This window comes from Suricata suricatta, chromosome 7, assembly GCF_006229205.1.
Source record: "Suricata suricatta isolate VVHF042 chromosome 7, meerkat_22Aug2017_6uvM2_HiC, whole genome shotgun sequence".
NCBI classification, from domain to species: domain Eukaryota; kingdom Metazoa; phylum Chordata; class Mammalia; order Carnivora; family Herpestidae; genus Suricata; species Suricata suricatta.
In genome coordinates, this window is record NC_043706.1 from 109,768,157 (window position 1) to 109,786,546 (window position 18,390).

Genomic DNA, 18,390 nt, shown 5'->3' on the forward strand with positions numbered 1-18,390 from the left:
TTTTTAATGTTTTATTTATTTTGGGTACAGAGAGAGATAGAGCATGAGAGGGGGAGGGGCAGAGAGGGAGACAGAATCTGAAGCAGGCTCCAGGCTCTGAGCTTGCTGTCTGCACAGAGCCTGACGCGGGGCTCGAACCCACAAACGTGAGATCTGACCTGAGCCGAAGCCGGCCGCTCAACCGGCTGAGCCACCCAGGTGCCCCGACTTAAATGTTTTTTAAAGCCTGTGTCATTGAGATCATAAAAGTGTGAGTTTTGCATTTCTATTAAATGTAATTTCAAAATACAGCTAGTTCTAAGAAAGGTTACCTATTTTTCAGAAAAAAATAGAAATCTGATATAAAATGTAAATGTACATTACATGATACACAAATCCTTTTGATGTCAGGAAATTTTGATATAAAGTTAAATTTTACTACTGTGTAAACTAAACAGTAGTACTACTAGTCCAGAAATCCCAGGGCATACAAATGGCCAATTTTGTAGAGTCGTAGACTTTCCACATGATAGTTATGGTGGTTAGTAGATAATTTAAAATAGAAAACTAATTACAAAAATATCAAAGAAGGCTCCAAATTTTATAGGGTAGTAAGATGGGGAGCATTTTTATTTGAAAGAACCATAAAAAATAAGAGCCATTCCCCAGGGTTTTTTTAAGTTTATTGATTTATTTTGAGAGAGGAAGAAAGAATCCCAAGCAGGCTATGTGTGGACAGCCCCCAGGTGGGGCTCAATCTCCAGAACTAGGAGATCATGACCAGAGCTGAAATCAAGAGTCAGATGCTCAACCGACTGAGCTACCCAGGCATCCCTCAGTTCTTTTTAAACATTATTTTTTAAAGTAATCTCTACACTGAACATGAGGCTCCAACTCAATTCCAGTTTCAAGAGTCGCATGCTTCACTAACTGAGCCAACCCAGCATCTCTCCCCAATTCTCTACCTATTACCACTACTTAAAGCAGAAGAAAATGACTAACCATACCTCTTGTTATCTTGTTCCTTGACCCCTCTTCCACTTTTGTTCTTTAGTGCAAATTTCATTGTTATTTTTGTAAATTATCTCCAGGTAAGACAGAACACAGACCATGAAAAATAATCCAGGAATAGGTTCTGTGGAGAGGTTTTTCCTTTTAAAAACTGGTCTTTTGTTACGGGCTAAAACTATGGAAATTGATCATTTTAAATCAAAATGTTGTATATTTTAGGCAAATGTTCTAGATTACTTGGTAATTATCCAAATATACTGAAAACTAGGTCAATGAGTTCAAATATTCAAGAAATTATTAAATCAAATTCTAAGTGTAGCCTTCAAAGTAATTCTGGTATTATGATTTAATATTTAACTTTACAAATATGAATTTATTGGAGTTTTTTAAAAATTATTTATTAAATTTTCCTCTCCTAGCAATAGCCTCTTTATTTGCAGGTCCACCCCAAACTGTTCCTAAAAGATCTCTTTCATTCTGTAATGCCTCCTCGAAACAAAGCTCTTTGCCTGAAGAAACAGATTTTTTCAAAGCTCTAATTACTTCCGGTGGCCCTTTGATAAACTGCTTTAGCCACTCTTGTGCCTCTTCTAGACATTCAGTTTCATCTGAAGACTGCAGGACCTCTTCAGTCATGCCTATGTTTAAAGCTTTTTTTGAATCCAGTTTGAGGGCCCCACTTAACACTTTGAGAGCTTGTCTGCTGCCAATTATTTCAACTAGGCGGGTAGCACCGCCCCAGCCTGGAATTATGCCCATCTCTCTGTGGACAAATCTGATCTCACTCTCTGGCGTCATTAATCTGCAAAAGAGAAAAAAAACTTAATTGTAACTAAGTATATGTAACTAAAGTATATGTAATTGTAACTAAGTATATGTGCTTTAGTCATAAAGTATTATTCATTATCTGATCTGAAATGTCCATGGATCTTTATAGGTAGGTCTGTTATATTAAAAACCGAAAGTTCAAACTAAGATACAATTCAGTTTACTACATAGTACTGAATATTTCCCTTTGAAAACAGTATCAGCATTTTCATTGTGCTTGCTTATCCTTTACTTTGCAAAATAAGAATTTAATTTTTATTTTATTTCTAAAAATCCAGATTACCTTTTTAAAGTGAATAGTGGCCTAATGAGAAAACCTGGATTAAGTGGAAATACAGGATAGGAAATATGAGGGTCAGTAGTTGTCAGGAAAAAGTTGGTTCTTAACCCAGCATCTATATAACCTTTGAGCAAGTATTTACTAAACACCTCCTATGCCAGGTTGTATAGGTTTGGGACTACAGCAATAACCAAAGTAAAACTCTGTGCTGAGTTTTTGCTCCTGTTAGGAGAGAAAGATACTGAACAATATAGAACCAGTGGTGATAAGTGCTATAAAGAAAAATAAAATGGGGCAAGGGACTAGACAATGATGATATGTATGGTGGAGGTTTCCACTAATGTTAACTAATCCTCAGAACAAGTGTAAGAAGTACAGTAATAACTCCATTTTACAGAGAGAAACTGAAGCCCCAGAGATTAAATGAATAGCTCACTCAAGGCCATGCCACTGTAACTGAAAATGGAAACACAGGAAGCTAAGCTTGAGTGTGCTCCTAACCTCAGTACACAGAAAAGCGAAACTAGGATGAAAATGGATGCCATGAAAGTTGACAGTGGCGTGGGTTGGACTAAGTAAGAGTAGTGATTTCCTAGAGCAGAGATGCATTCTCCCAAATGGGGTTTTTATGAATTGGGTGATTAAGAAACAAAGTGGAACAAGAAAGGAAGTGTGAAATCAGAGGACACAGCAAAAGGCTTCATATTTCCCAGTTAAATGTGTGTACATTAGCAGAATGCACGAAGCTATACTATTTAGGAAACGCTGTATGTGAGTTATATTTTCACTGCAACTTCACTGAACTTTCACTGTTAAAACCTCTAATTTGGAACAAAGGTCATGTCTGAATTTTAAATTTTTAAGAAAAATTATTGCTTTCAAACCACTCCCTCCATTAAAGAAGACCTTACATCAGTTCTGCTTTCCCAAGTGTAAATGCTCAGCTGCAGGTGTTCTGGTTCTATGAGCACCAAGAACAACGGACTTAGTCTTTGACGCTTTCATGAGGAAAAATATTCCAGTAAATTCTCACAAAAGCCTATTTATTAACCCACTGGGAAAGAGAACTTTCTTTTCACAGCTGTGAATTCCTACAAGGGAAAATCTGCCTCAATTATGAACAATTGCTTTTAGAGGCAAATAGCCATGAAAATAGTAGTTTTCAATGAATTTAAATAGGAAAGAAGAAGGAACAAATCTAAGAATCTGAATCTAACCCCAAAACTGTGAGAGGAGTACTGGCCTTGTAATAAACAGAAAAAAAATGTCAAAAATTAAGAAAGTGGGAGAGAAATTATACAAATAATGTCTAATAGTTTTAGAGATAGGAATACTGTTAGTACTGAACACACTCTGTGTAACTTTTCACAGCATAAATTGAGTACGTCATGGTTCTAAATTATATCCTAGAATTGACACAGATAGATGTTGGCTCAGAACTGTGCCTACACAATACAAAAAAGGATTATGTCAGAAATAAATTCATTTAGATTCAGCTGAACATATAAAAGCTGGTTAAAGCCCGAGATGTTGGAAAAATGTAGATGAGCTTATGACAACAAAAGTTATTATCTATGTAAGCTTGCTCATATTTGGAATTCTCTGCTTCTAAAGAAGAATTTCTCTTTATACCATGTATTTTTTTCCTTTCCATATTTCACAAGGTGGGGTATGCCTTTTTGAATCCTATTTTACAACCCTAACAAATTTTGAGGTAATATTTGTAAAAACTACCTGTTGTGATCAAACTCTGACATCCAGTTAAAAAAAATGTTTTCTTTAATGGTTATTTTTTAAGGGGGGCAGGGGAGGGGAACAGAGAATCCAAAAACAGGCTCCAGTCTCTGAGCTGTCAGCACAGAGCCTGACATGGGGCCTGAACTCATAAACATGAGACAATGACCTGAGCCGAAGTCAGATGCTAACTGGGCCACCCAGGTTCTCTGACATCCATTTTTTACATACCATGCTTGGGATATGTTTGTGTACTGATATACATTTAAAGTTTATTTATTTAGAGAAAGAGAGCCCAAGTGCCCATTGCAAGCAGAGGAGGGGCAGAGAGAGGGAGAGAGAGCATTCCAAGTGGGCTCTAATAGCACAGAGCCCAAGGTGTGGCTCAAACTCATGAGCCGTGAGATCATGACCAGAGCAAAGATCAAGAGTTGGATGCTTAACCAACTGAGCCACCAAGGTGCCTCAACATTTATATATATTAGTAAACACTAACAAAAGAATTTATTGACAAAAGAACACAAGGTAATTTACTCTAACAGTAAGAGAAATACAGAACATTCAGATGATAACCTTTCACAAAACCATTAATCCAAAAATTAACATTTAAGTACAAAATTATAAATGCTGAAAACCATAACCTATAAAGAAAATGTCCAATCAACAAGATATATCAAAGAATGGAAACAGCTTCCTGATCAGCCTGAAAGGATTAGACACTAATTCCTATAGAATGTAGATGCAGTTATACCACCTGTTCCGAAACTGGCTGCAGGGGATAACTAATCTACATGGAGTGCTGGAAGAACTTAATCTTAAAATTCTGATTTACATCAGACTCAATTTATAGAGTGATATTAAACTCCTTTATTTTGACAAAAGAAAAGTATCTCTATTAGTATGATTATTATTGGCAATGTTTAAAATCTCCTGTGACACCTTGGTAGAGCGGAGATGAGGAAATTAATCAAATGTGGATACACATCTCATTACTGTATGGATGCAACGGTAAACTACCTGTAACAAAAAAAACTAACACCCATGGCTGGTGTTGTAAAGTCAATGTTGATACCTGAAAGGACTGTTCAGTGTGCTAGAACTTTCTAATAAGTTACATGTAAGTTCCAGCCTTTGAACAAATGTATTCAAGAAAAACAAAACAATTACCAAATTTTACTTAAATAGAAAGTTTTTTGGTGAAAGTTATAAAAAGTTATATGAAGTTTTAAGAACTGTATTTCTAAATAATGGTACTTTTATTGTGGTGGTATTATAATTGTGTTGGGAGACAATAAGGCTTTGATGTGAAGTGCACAGACTTGAGCCAGACTGTAGGCTTTCCCACTAGACTAGCTGCACACTACATCTTGTAAAATACAGTGCAGGAAAGACACACAGTATAAAGGGGATGAGGAAGACTAAATTATTTAAAATTGCTGGGCTTTAGTATGCTTCTTTATTTATAAAACAGATATAATAATAGTATTTATGCCATAGAATTATGAATATTATATAAGTTAATAATATGAAAGGGGTTTAGAATATATATGTCACAATTTGTTAAAAAAAAAAACCTTAGAAGAGAGACTGTGTTTGTGATTTTTTTGAGAGAGAGTTTATCCATTTTTTGAGAGAGAGTATGAGCAGGGGAGGGGCAGAGAGAGAGAGAGGGAGAGAGAGAAAAAGGCTTGATCCCACAAATCATGAGATCATGACGTGAGCCAAAATCAAGAGTCAGAAGCTCAATCAACTGAACCACCCAAGCACCCTGTATTTATTTAAAAAAAAAAAAAAAAGTGTGAAATCTGCCTCACCTACATGCATAGTAGAGAACAGTATTGTTTATACTTCTATTTGGAGTATAAAAGTTGTATATATTTTGTAGCCTCACAGTGCCTGACATATATTAACCTCTATGTGTATGAGCTTTTAGTAAGTGGGTTGCACTGATAGGTCACTACAAATGACAGCAGTGTTTCTGCCAGAAAAGTATTGTTTCCTGGATGAAAATGACTCAACCCCTAAGGTCCCCAAAGTAAAAGAACTATACTTATACCGTGAAGCCCAGCAAATGATGGTATACTATCCTTCCTCATATCTGTTAACCAGACTACAAAATATATACAATTATTTTTAAAGTTTTATTTTTTTAAGAAATCTCTACATCCAATGTGCTCAAATTCAGTTGAGATCAAGAGTCACACGCTCCACCGACTGAGTCAGCCAGGTGCCCCTATATACAATTTTTATTTCCAGATAAAGGGGGAAATAATACTGTGTTCTACTATAGATAAGGCTGAAGCAAATGATTCCAAGTTGATTTAAAAAAAAAAGACATATATCTAAGATTAACTTAAGGAATACTGTGTAATATAAGTAAAAGCATAAATATTCTAAATTTTAAAGAAAAATTCATGTTACAAATGATATATGATATCATATATATTTAAAGTTTGGAATTATCAATTTAAATAAACTTTGGTCTAGGCCAGAAACTGCTAGTCCTTTTACAGTACATATTAAAAGCCAAAGACAATAAAGCAATTTGTGGTGACATGAGGAAATGCGACATGTAGAAAGTATATAATTACCAACAGCACCTCTGATCACGAACGATAAAGTCATGACTTGAACATAAGCCCTTATTTGTTTGCACATGTACTTATTTTCCTGGCACCTTCTCCCTCCTCCTTTCTACCTGACGTCACATCTCCTGACATGTTATGAAAAAGAGAAGGCAAGAACCCAGAGATTCTCCTCTACCCTCAGGTGATGCCTCATGAGGCTCCATCCATTTATTTATGCAGAGACAGCCTAAGTAAAAATGTATATGGTTGAATAAGTGGATTTTTGTATTCATGGGTGTGTTTGGGGTGATGGCAGAGTGAGGGAGGGACAGGAAAATGTTTTGGGACATCAACTCTGATTTTGATATTCAGTCAGTAATCCTAGCCTGCTCATAGGTGAATTTTCTTGATATTACAGGATCTAAAGTAAGAATTTCCACATAGTAATGGTGGTAATTACAAAACAAGCCAACATAGGCAATGTGACTGCTTCCTGAGGGGACATCTCATACTCTGAGAAAAGGCACTGCCACATCCAAAATGAAATTTGCTTTTTAATTATTCTGAGATCTGGGATATGCCTGTGTGTCTGTGTCTATGTGTGTATACACACAAGCATGCCCATTTGTCTTTGTGCAAGTGGGTGAATGTTATGTATAGACATTTTGCGTATTTTTTAAGAAAAGGGCTACTACCTACCTAGCTCCCTTGGGACAGCATGCTTACAGCTCCCTTTCTTTGTAATACACCTTGAACTAATGGGCAGCAGTTAGAAATCCTAATACCTTGGGCTAAGAGTTATTTACATTCATGAAAACAATGTTAGAGAATGGAAACAAATTAGACAGGCAGGTTCTAAATTGCATAGTTGACAATTTTATTTCACTAGGGAAATGTAGGGATAAAAACGTGTTTTTCATCTTGCATAAACAGCTAAGTCCTTGATATTCCAAAGAAAAATGGGAAAAGAAAATGCAGACAATTCACACACACACCACACACACACACCAATGAACATGAAATTTTATGCATTACCAAAAACCTTTAAAACTGCAAATTCAAATAAAATTTAATTTTTCATTATCAAAATCAGAAAAGCTGTTTTAAAATATTATATTCATGGGTCACCTGGATGGCTCAGTCAGATAAGCATCTGACTCTTGATTTTGGCTCAGGTCATGATCTCACAGTTCATGGAAGTGAGCCCTGCCTTGTGCTCTGTGCAGACAGCATGGAGCCTGCTTAGGATTCTCTCTCTCCCTCTCTCTTTGCCCTTCCCCTGCTCACTCTCTCTCAAAATAAATAAGTAAACCTAAAAAAATTTTTAAATGAAAAATTCGATTATACTCATATAAGACAGGGTGCTCTCAAATAGACACACATATTCTGCTGGTATTAATATAAATTGGTAGAATCTTTCCTGAAGGATAACTTGGCACTATGTATGAAGTTAGAAAATTTTCATATCTTTAAGTACTTGAACTACTTGCAGTATTTATTGTAAGGAAATAATCTGAAATGTGGAAAAGGATGTATACAGTAGTTATCATAGCATTAATCATAATGGTGAAAGGTTGAAAATTACCAAAGGAGGATATTTTATACTTATTAAATTTATGTTTTCAAGTATATTTAATGATATGGGAACACTACCATTTTATAAACTATATACCATGTGATCCTAATTTTTTTAAATAGAAAATTATGTCTATTTAAAAAGACATGAAGAAATCACACCACAACACTAATGCTAATTATCTTTGGATGGTAACAACTTTAATTTTTTACTCTACACAGTACTATATATTAAAGATAATCTAGAACCTTGTTATTCAATGTGTGGTGTGTGAGCCAGCAACATCAGCATCATCTCAGGCTTAACCCCAGATCTATGCAATCAGAACTGCATAGTTTAGTAAAATCCCGAGGTGATTCATATTTACTAGAATGAGCACATAACCTTTTATAATCAGAAAACACATTTTTAAAATATCACCACCTGCATTAATTACGATAGATGCTGTAACACAAATTCAGTGGCTTAAACAATACTCGTTATCTCAATTCTTTTTTTAATTTTTTTACATGTATTTATTTTTGAGAGACAGGGAGGGAGACACAGAATCTGAAGCAGGCTCCAGGCTCTGAGCTAACAGTCAGCACAGAGCCCAACGCGAGGCCCGAACTCACGAACCGTTGAGATCATGACCTGAGCCAAAGTCAGACGCTCAGCTGACTGAGCCACCCAGGCGCCCCGCATTATCTCTGTTCTATAGGTCAGAAGTCTGGGTAACCATGGCTCAAGGAGGACGCACTGCTTAGTCTGACAAGGCTGATTCAATGTGTGGGTAAGACAGCTTTCCTTTCTGGGGTCTCTAGGGACTAATACACTCCCAAACTCTGTCAGACTGTTGGCCAAATTAAATTCCATGCGATTTTAGAACTGAGGTCCCTATTTCTGTGCTGGCTTTCAATTGGGGGGTTGTTATCTTCTAAATACCACCTATATTTCCTTGGTTTGAGGTCACCTTTTTTTCATCTTCAAAGACTTTTCATGCCTCTAATCTCTCTGACTTCCCATTCTGCCTCACGTCTATTTTTTAAAGGCTCGTGTGATTAGATTGGGTCTACCCAGATAATTCAAAATAATCTGCTTGTTTTAGAGTCCAGAACCTTAATTACAGCAATAAGTTCCCTTTTGTCAAAGTTAATACATGAACAACATGGGTGTTAGGGACACTAACCCACACAGTCAAAACTCCGTGTTTAACTTTCAATCCCCCAAAACTTAACTCCCAATAGCCTACTGCTGACCAAAAGCTTTACCAATACCATAAACAGTCAATTAACACATATTTTACATATATATTGTATATTATATTTTTACAATAGAGTAAGCTAGAAAAAAGAAAATATTAAGAAAACCATAAGGAGGCGTACAAACATTTACAGTCCTGTGACAAATCCAGGTATAAGCAGACCCATGTAATACAAACCATGTTGTATTCAACATGCTGTTCAAGGGTCAACTTGTAACAAATCCTTGGGGGCGCTGCTATTCTGTCTTCCATATCACCTAAATGCATAATGGAAGTACTTAAGCCTGACTTTCCATTCATTCCACTGTGCTATTAATTTGCCAGCCCTCACAGTTCTCTTACAATGCTACAACAGGTAGCTCCCACCACCACCATCACCCACTTCTCATCTTTCCCCTTCTAGATAACTTTTTGCTAACTATCCAAGCATTCTTTCTGTTCGATTGTTTTGGTTGTTAGTAAAGACTCTATGGGGAAAACCATCTCCTTTAGGAAGAAATAATGAGGGGCCCCTAAGTGGCTCAGTTGATTAAGCGTCCAACTTCGGCTCAGGTCATGACCTTGCGGTCTGGAAGTTCGAGCTCCACGTGGGTGTCTGTTCTGACAGCTCAGAGCCTGGAGCCTGCTTCAGATTCTGTCCACCCTCCCTTCTCTGCCCCTCTCCCACTCACACTCTGTCTCTTGTCTCTCAAAAATAAATGTTAAAAAAATCTTTTTAAAAAGGGAAGAAAAAAATGAGGATATATTGGAACTACAGCGTTATTACTTTTGGTGAAAGTTAAAAGCACTCTGACACCTGTTGAGGAATCCAGATTTCGTAAGTGAAGACACTACACCAACATAGTTCCAGAACCCCAAACAAGATTTTCTTCCTCCAATATTAACTTAGCAAAACCAGAATATAAAGACATGATTGGTTCTCTGCTCTCACTTTAAAGAACAACATGGTACAGAAATCTAATTAAGGCCTGACTGAATGTGGGAAAAAAAGGTATATATCATAGTTAGTGTAATTAATGTATTCTGTTAAGAACTTTTTCTAATTACAAAATATTTCAAATACACAGAAAATAACATATTCATGCACCCATCACCCAGATTTTACAGATGTTCACATTCTCATTCCTTTGTCTTTTCTTCCTGACCTCTGTCTCCAGTGGCAGCTAATATCCTGAAATTAGTGAGAAGCAGTTCCCTGCACAATTTAGCGTTTCTTTTTCATCTGAGAAAGAGAGAAAGCATGCATGTGAGGGAGGGGCAGAGAATGCAGGAGAGAGAGAGAATCCCAAGCAGGCTCTGCACTGTGCAGAGCCCAACATGGGACATGAACCCACAAACCATGAGATCATGACCTGAGCTGAAACCAAGAGTCGGTGCTTCACCAACTGAGCCATGCAGATACCCCACGATTTAAATTCTAATAAATATTCTATACATAAATCAAATAGTAAACTTCTGCATGAAGTAATATTTCAGTGTTATGTCTAGCATCTCAAAATACAGTGTACCCTGACTAACCAACACTGGTCTGAAATTGGTCAATATTACTTTGGCAGGTAATTTCTATACTGAAAATTAATTCCTCAGACTATCATAGTGTGATGACAAGAACCATTAAGATAATTCAATTAACTCTCTCTACTCTGATTTATCCCTTCCAGTGGTGAAGGATCTTTAGGACTGTTTCCTATTTTTAGCTATTATGAATGGTACTGCTATGAACATTCTTGAATGTGTCTACAGATAACATTCATACAAATTTCTACTGCATTTATACATTAGTTTTCTATCACAGTTTTGTAGGTTAAAAGTCTAACAAAAGACTCACTAGTTTAAAATAAAGATTTCAGTAGGACTACATTTCTTTCTGGAGGCTCTAGGAGAGAGTCCATTTCCTTGTCTTTTCTAGCTTCTAGAGCCTGATCACAATTCCTGGCTCATGGCCATACTCCATCTTCAAAGCTTGCATGATGGGTTAAATCCTTCTCACACTGTATCAACTCTGATCTTGCTTCTGTCAGTGAACCTCCTTTTCTGATTCTGAGCTTTTCAGCGCTCCTCTAGCATTTTTAGGAACTGTGTGGCTACACTGGGCCCACTCCCCCAGGATAATCCCATTTTAAAGTCAGCTGAGTGGCAACCTTAAATCCACACCCATCTGCAACTTAATTCCCCTTTGCTATATAAGGTAATATAATCACAGGTTCCAAGGGTTAGGATATAGACATTTAGGGAAGGTCATAGTTCTATCAACCACATACACACAGAAATAGAATTACTGGGGCACCTGGGTGGCTCAGTCATTAAGCCTCCGACTTCGGCTCAGGTCAGATCTCACGTTCGTGGGTTCGAGCCCTGCATCAGGCTCTGTTCTGACAGCTAGCTGAGTCTGGAGCCTGTTTCCAGTTCTGTGTCTCCCTCTCTCTCTGACCCTCCCCCTCTCATGCTCTGGCTCTTTCTGTATCAAAAATTAAAAAAAAAACATTAAAAAAAATTAAAAAAAAAAAGAAATAGAATTACTGTGCCATAGGGTATGTGGCACTCAACGTTAATAGATAGGGGGCATTTTCCATTGTACCAACTTACACTCCCACCAGTAGTTTCTGAGAGTTGCAATTGACATACTCCATCTTTTTCATTTTAACTTTTCTTGTGAGAACACAGTACAAAGGAGTGGTTGTAATTCACAGTGTTTTAATGACTAATGAAGTTCAGTGTTTTATAACCTATTTTTTGACCATTCAGATAGATATCCTCTGAAAAGTCAGTTCAATTTTTCTGTCCATTTATTTTACCTGGGTTGTCTTTTTTTTTTAATGTTTATTTATATTGGGGGGGGGGGGGTCAGAGAGAAACAGAGACAAAATCTGAAGCAGGCTCCAGGTTCTGAACTGTCAACACAGAGCCAGACACAGGGCTCGAACTCATAAGCTATGAGATCATGACTGAGTCAAAATCAGATGCTTAAAAAACTGAGCAACCCAGGTAACCCTGGGGTTTTTGTCTTATTGCTTTGAAGGAGTTCTTTATATATTCTAGCTATGTCTTTTTTTAAGATATAAATATTGAGATAACCTTCTCTCACTCTGCAGGTTGCATTTTCATCTTTTTAGATATGTTTTTGATAGAAATTATGTTTTTGATGAACATTAATATAGTCGAATTCATCAATATTTTTCTTTATGATTATTGTGTCCTGTTTTAGAAATCTCTGACTACTTCAAAACCACAAAGATATTCTCCTATTTCTTTTCAAATTGCTTCACTGTTTTACCTTTCACTTTTCTACCTACAATTCATTCTGAATTGATTTTACACACACACACACACACACACACACACACACACACACACATTCACTAAGGGACCGTTCTTTCCTAATGCACTAAAAGTGTCACATTCATCTTTGATTAAATAACCATATGTTTTTTATCTGTTTCTGAACTCTACTAGTCAATTTTTCTGTCCTTGTATAGTAGACTGTTTAAATTAGTTTTTTATTAGTGTGGTCTCTGGTAGTTTAAACCTTCCAACTTTGTTCTTCATGGTTACTTTAGTTCTTCTGGGTACTCTGCATTTCCATATGAATTTTAGAGGCTGTCAATTCACACACACACACACACACACACACACACACACACCAATTTGCTGGAATTTTTACTGGAACTGCATTGATTATGTGGATTATTTGGGGGAGAAGTGAATCTTTACAACACTGAGTCTTTTATTCCATGGACATGGTATGTTTCTATTTCATCATTTATTTAGGTCTTCTTTAATTTCTCTCAGTAATGTTTTCTAGCTCTCAATGTAGAAGTCTGACATACCGTTTGATTTGTTCCTAAGTATTAATGTTTTTTTCCTAATGTTACTATGAGGTATTATTTTGTATATCTTGTTAATTTGTTTGCTACTTGGCATACATAAATGCTTTGATTTTTATTGACCTTGTAGCCAACAAGCTTACAAAATTGACTAATTCTAATAGGTTAGCTATATATTCATTTGGATCACAATTATGTCATGTGTGAATAAGATTTTATTTCTTATAATCTAATCCTTACAACTTCTTTAATCCTGCCTCACTGAACTGTCTCGCATATCTAGGATAATGAGACCAGTAGTGGTGACAGTACTCTCCTTGTTTCTGATATCAGAGGGTCTCCTTGTTTCTGATATCAGAGGGAAAGCTTTCAGTATTTTTATCACTATGAGATGTTTGCTGTAGGATTTTGTAAATGTCCTTTATTTAGATTTTTGTAAATGTCCTTTATTAGACTAAGAAAGTTCCTGTCTAGGATGCTCAGAGTTTCTACCATGAATAGATGCTGAAATCTGTGAAATGCTTTCTCTGCATCTGTCTGGTTGTAATGATCTGTCTCCCTTTTTGTTGTTGTTGTTAATATGGTATATTATACTAATAGGTTTTCTAATATTAAACTAACCTTGCATTTTGGGAATAAGCCCCTTGTAGTCATAATGCATTATCATTTATATCATTTCATTAAATTTGCTAATATTTTGTTAAGGATTTTTACATCTGTGTTTATGAGACTGATCTACAATTTGCTTTCTTATAATGCCACTTCTAAGTTTGGGAATATTATACTCATTAAAAGAGCGGGGAAATTTAACTTCTTTTTCTATTCAGTGAAAGAATGTATGTAAGACTGATGTTATTTCTTTCCTAAATGTTTGGAAAACATTACGATAAATCTGCCAAGTTTAAAAAAATTTTTTTCAAAAAATTAACAATAGAACTCCCCTATGACCCAGCAATAGCTCTGCTAGGGATTTACCCAATGGATACAAAAGTGCTGATGCATAGGGGCACATGTACCCCAATGTTCATAGCAGCACTTTCAACAATAGCCAAATCATGGGAAGAGCCTAAATGTCCATCAACTGATGAATGGATCAAGAAGATGTGGTTGATATATACAATGGAATACTACATGGCAATGAGAAAGAATAAAATATGGCTATTCATGGCAACATGGATGGACCTCGAGGGTGTCATGCCAAGTGAAATAAGTCAGGCAGAGAAGGACAGATATCATGTGTTTTCACTCATAAGTGGAACAGTAGAAACTTAACAGAGGACCATGGGGGAGGGGGAGGAGGAAAATAGTTGGGGGAGGGAGGGAGACAAATGAGAGACTCTTGAATACTGAAAACACACAGGGCTGATGGGGGAAGGGGAGAGGCAAAGGGGGGTGATGGTCATGGAGGAGGGCACTGGTGGGGATGAGCACTGGGTATTATATGGAAACCAACTTGACAATAAACTATAAAAAGTAAATTTAAAAAAACTAAAATTTCAGGAGTTGGTCTGGAAGATAAATGGCTGCCGAGTGATTCCTAATCTCTCCACACATCCTCCCACAAATTACAAAATTAGCAGAGTGAAAGAAAACCACATCAACAGGATTACTCAGAGATAGAGAATACTATACCTTTGAAATTACCAAGTACAGAAATAAACACCAAATTTTAAAAAATTATTTCCTACTTCTGTTGAAAGCCAAAGGACACAAAGTGATAAAGAGGAGGCTTAAGAAATCCATGTAAAACAGGAGAGGGACATGGAAGACTTTGAGAAAGTACAGTCAAAATCATCCCCAGAATGAGAAAATCTAACACTATGTTCTAAAATATTGAGTATAACTTGGGGATTTGGTAGTCCACAGGACTGGCTATAGAAAAGGAACCTTAAAGTGAGAAATGCTAAAATTAATAGTTTGAATAAGCACACCTTCCAAAGAAGACCCAGATAAGTAGAGAAGAGGGGATACCCTCAGAGAAATAAAATAAAAAATTAGAAGGGAAAAATATGATTCTGTAAAAACAAAAGAGATACAAGTCATGCCAACTTCTCTCCCATTTCCACTGTATCACTAATGCATCCATTCAAAACCTAAACTGTGAGAAGCTGGCACTCTCAAATTAGGAATCCTCGCCACAGAGTATTCAGAAATAGAAAATATCAAGCTAATTCTATAAAACACTACATTAAGAATAAAGCAGAACATGTAAATTCAAATATTTCAGCTGACGAAAACCACCTCCTTCCCCAAGAAAAAGCATGAAACAGAAAAAAAAATGGTCACTCCAAACTGAATTCAGTATCTTCAAATAGCACAACTGCATGAAAAAAGGAAAATTTTGAATCAAAAATTTTAAAAATAGGAATAGAAATGGACCCACACACATAACAACAATAAAAAAAAGTACAGGGGCTGGGAGATAAAATGAATGAAAGTTGATTGAATTCAAAAAAGAAAAGAAAAAGACAATAGGCTTGAATAAAAACTTAATATAGGGCATTGAAGAAAAGCAGGAAAACAACCGAGAATAAAATTGATTAAAATAAAAAAGGAGTCAGAGAAATAGGCAAAGAAGATGTAATATTTGAATAACTGGAATTGAAACAACAAATATTTACCCATTAAAAAGGTTCATTCGATACCTGGGGAAACAGACTCTAAAGAATCAATTCTGAAACTTATCCTAATAAAGACTTCACAGACAGAGAAAACTCAGGGCCTCCAAGCAAAAAACAAAAATAAAGAACTTATAACCAGGGCAAAAAAATTATAATGCCACTGAACTCATCAAAAGCAAAGAAGTACCAACAGGGAGATCTTACCAAATCTTTACAAACCATGTAGTTCTGGTGGCACGTATATTGTTTTTGAGAAAGGAAATGAAGGAAACACCCCAATTTTTTTAATGAAGTATAACAATGATACCTAAGTCTGATATATATAGCACAAAAAATAAAATTAGGCCAATACTATTTAGGTATATTGTAGTAGGCAGTCTCCATGATGGTCCCTAATGATCACTGCCCACTGATCTTTACACCCTTGTATGTAATCTTCTCTACCTGACTGTGGACTGGACCTAGTGACTCTCATCTAATAAACAATACAGTAAAAGACCTAGGATGTTCCTTTCCAAGATTACGTTACAAAGATTATGGGTTTTATCTTGTCTATTCTCTTTCTCTAGGAACCCTCAATTTGGAGGAAGTAAAACTTCCAGGTTGTACATAGCCCCAAGGCAAGTCCAGGCAAACCAAAGAAACTGATACCCGCAGCTAATAGTCAGCGAGGACCTGAAGCCTGCCAATAGCCACTTGAGTGAGCTTTTCATCAGTCTTTCCCTCAGCTGATTCTTGGCTATCTTGATTATAGCCTCATGAGAGACCATGAGCCAGAGGCACCTAGCCAAACCATACGTGCTACTCCTGATCCCTGGAAATAATAAATGTTTATGTGTTAAGCTGTAAGTTTTAAGGTGATTTATTACTCAACAATAGATAATACAAATATCAAAGGAAAAATCCTAAATATTATCCAATAGATTTGAATACCATATCAAGAAAATCATACACTCTGACTAAAAGGGGTTTATACTTTAATGGGTTAGAAATCAATTACTATAATTAATCATATTAATAGGTCTAAGAAGAACAACCATTTATCTTCCTAGATGCGGAAAAGTCCATGGGTGAAATTCAGTACCTCAAAACTCTTAAAAAACTAGAAATGGAAGGAAAATTCCTCAGCATGAAACTATATACAAATATAAACCTCAATTCTAAAGCTAGCATCTTTTACTTAAAGGGGAAAATACTAGAGGTATGTCCACGAAGGTCATGAACAAAGCAAGATGGCAAATCTCTCACTATTGTTTAATATTGTACTATAGGTATTAACTGTTAAAATAAGAATTAAAAACTATCAGAGAAATAATAATTGAGACAAAGCAAAACTATTTCTATAGTACAATTAGAAAATTAAAGATTCAATGATAAAACCAACTCAAACAACAGAAAATTTCAAGAAAATTCAGGTAGCAGCAAATAAAATTAGCATAAAAATAACCTTTATCCAGTAAGAATAAGAAGTTAGATGACATAAAGAGAAAACTCAGTTTGCAATGGCAATAAGAGCAAAATACTTTGAAATACACTTACAATTAATTATTTTTAAAAATCTGTTAAGAAAAATATAAAACTCCCCTGAGAGACATAAAAAAGGACTTAATTAGTAAGACATCTCCTGTACTTAGTGTGTGTCAATATTATCAAGATGTCAGTTCTCCTCAAATAAATTTAGAAGTTTGATGTTAGTCAAGTAAAAATATCAACACCTATTTTTATTCTGGAGGTAGACAAATTGATATGAAATCTCCTATAGAAAAAATAAACATGTAAGAAAAGCCAGGAAAATAATGAAAAATAAAGCTATGAGCAGGGAGCAGCCCTATTAGATATTAAAACATATTAAAAATATTTAAACATACTTAAAATTTATAATAGTACATGAATCCAGATATATGAATTGACAACCAGACCACTGGAAGAAAACAAATCTATCAACAGATGCAAATACAAGTGGAAATCTAGTATATGATAATATCTAATATGTAGTATAAGATAAATCTAGTCTATGATAAGTATACAATATGACAGTGATATTCACAGAAGGCCTTTTAAAAAAAATAGTATTGAGACAAATGGATGGCTATTTGGAAAAAAAATAAAATTCATTATTCACTACATAAAAATAAACTAAGAAATGGATCAGATATATAAATATAAAACACAAAACTATACAAGTACTAGAAGAAAACATGAGTGAATTTCTCTATAGCTTCAACATACAGAAAGGTTTTTTAAAAAGTACTCAAATCAAAATGGAATTAAAAAAACGATGGATAAACATGATGACAATAAATGCTTGCATAGTAAAAACAAACAATAAAACATAAGCAAAGTCAAAAGACACAATGACAAGCTGGACAAATATAAAACAGCAAAGAGTATCCAATGGAAAAAAGACAGACTCTTCAACAGGTGGTGTTGGGAGAGCTAGACAGCAATATACAGAAGAATGAAACTAGACCACTTTCTTACACCATTCACAAAAATAAACTCAAAATGGATAAAGGACCTGAATGTGAGACAGGAAACCATTAAAACCCTAGAGGAGAAAGCAGGATATAGCCTCCTTGACCTCAATCGCAGCAATTTCCTCCTCAACACATCCCCAAAGGCAAGGGAATCAAGAACAAAAATGAACTATTGGGACCTCATCAAGATAAAAAGCTTCTGCACTGCAAAGGAAACAATAAAAAAAAAACTAATAGGCAACCAACAGAA

The 18,390-nt window shown here is 35.6% G+C and overlaps 1 protein-coding gene across 4 annotated transcripts in view; it reads right to left on the reverse strand.

The window, feature by feature from the left end:
* Positions 1–782: 782 nt before the first annotated feature.
* Positions 783–18,390, reverse strand: part of ECHDC1 (ethylmalonyl-CoA decarboxylase 1) — a 40,877-nt gene continuing 23,269 nt past the window's right edge. For 2 of the 4 annotated variants that reach the window (XM_029944799.1, XM_029944798.1), the window contains one exon: positions 783–1,792. In XM_029944799.1, the coding sequence (XP_029800659.1) occupies positions 1,384–1,792 (409 nt within the window). In that variant the 3' untranslated portion in view covers positions 783–1,383. Of the gene's footprint in view, positions 1,793–9,903; positions 10,441–18,390 lie in introns of those variants that run through there. The other 2 variants (XM_029944800.1, XM_029944801.1) reach the window with 2 other exon arrangements.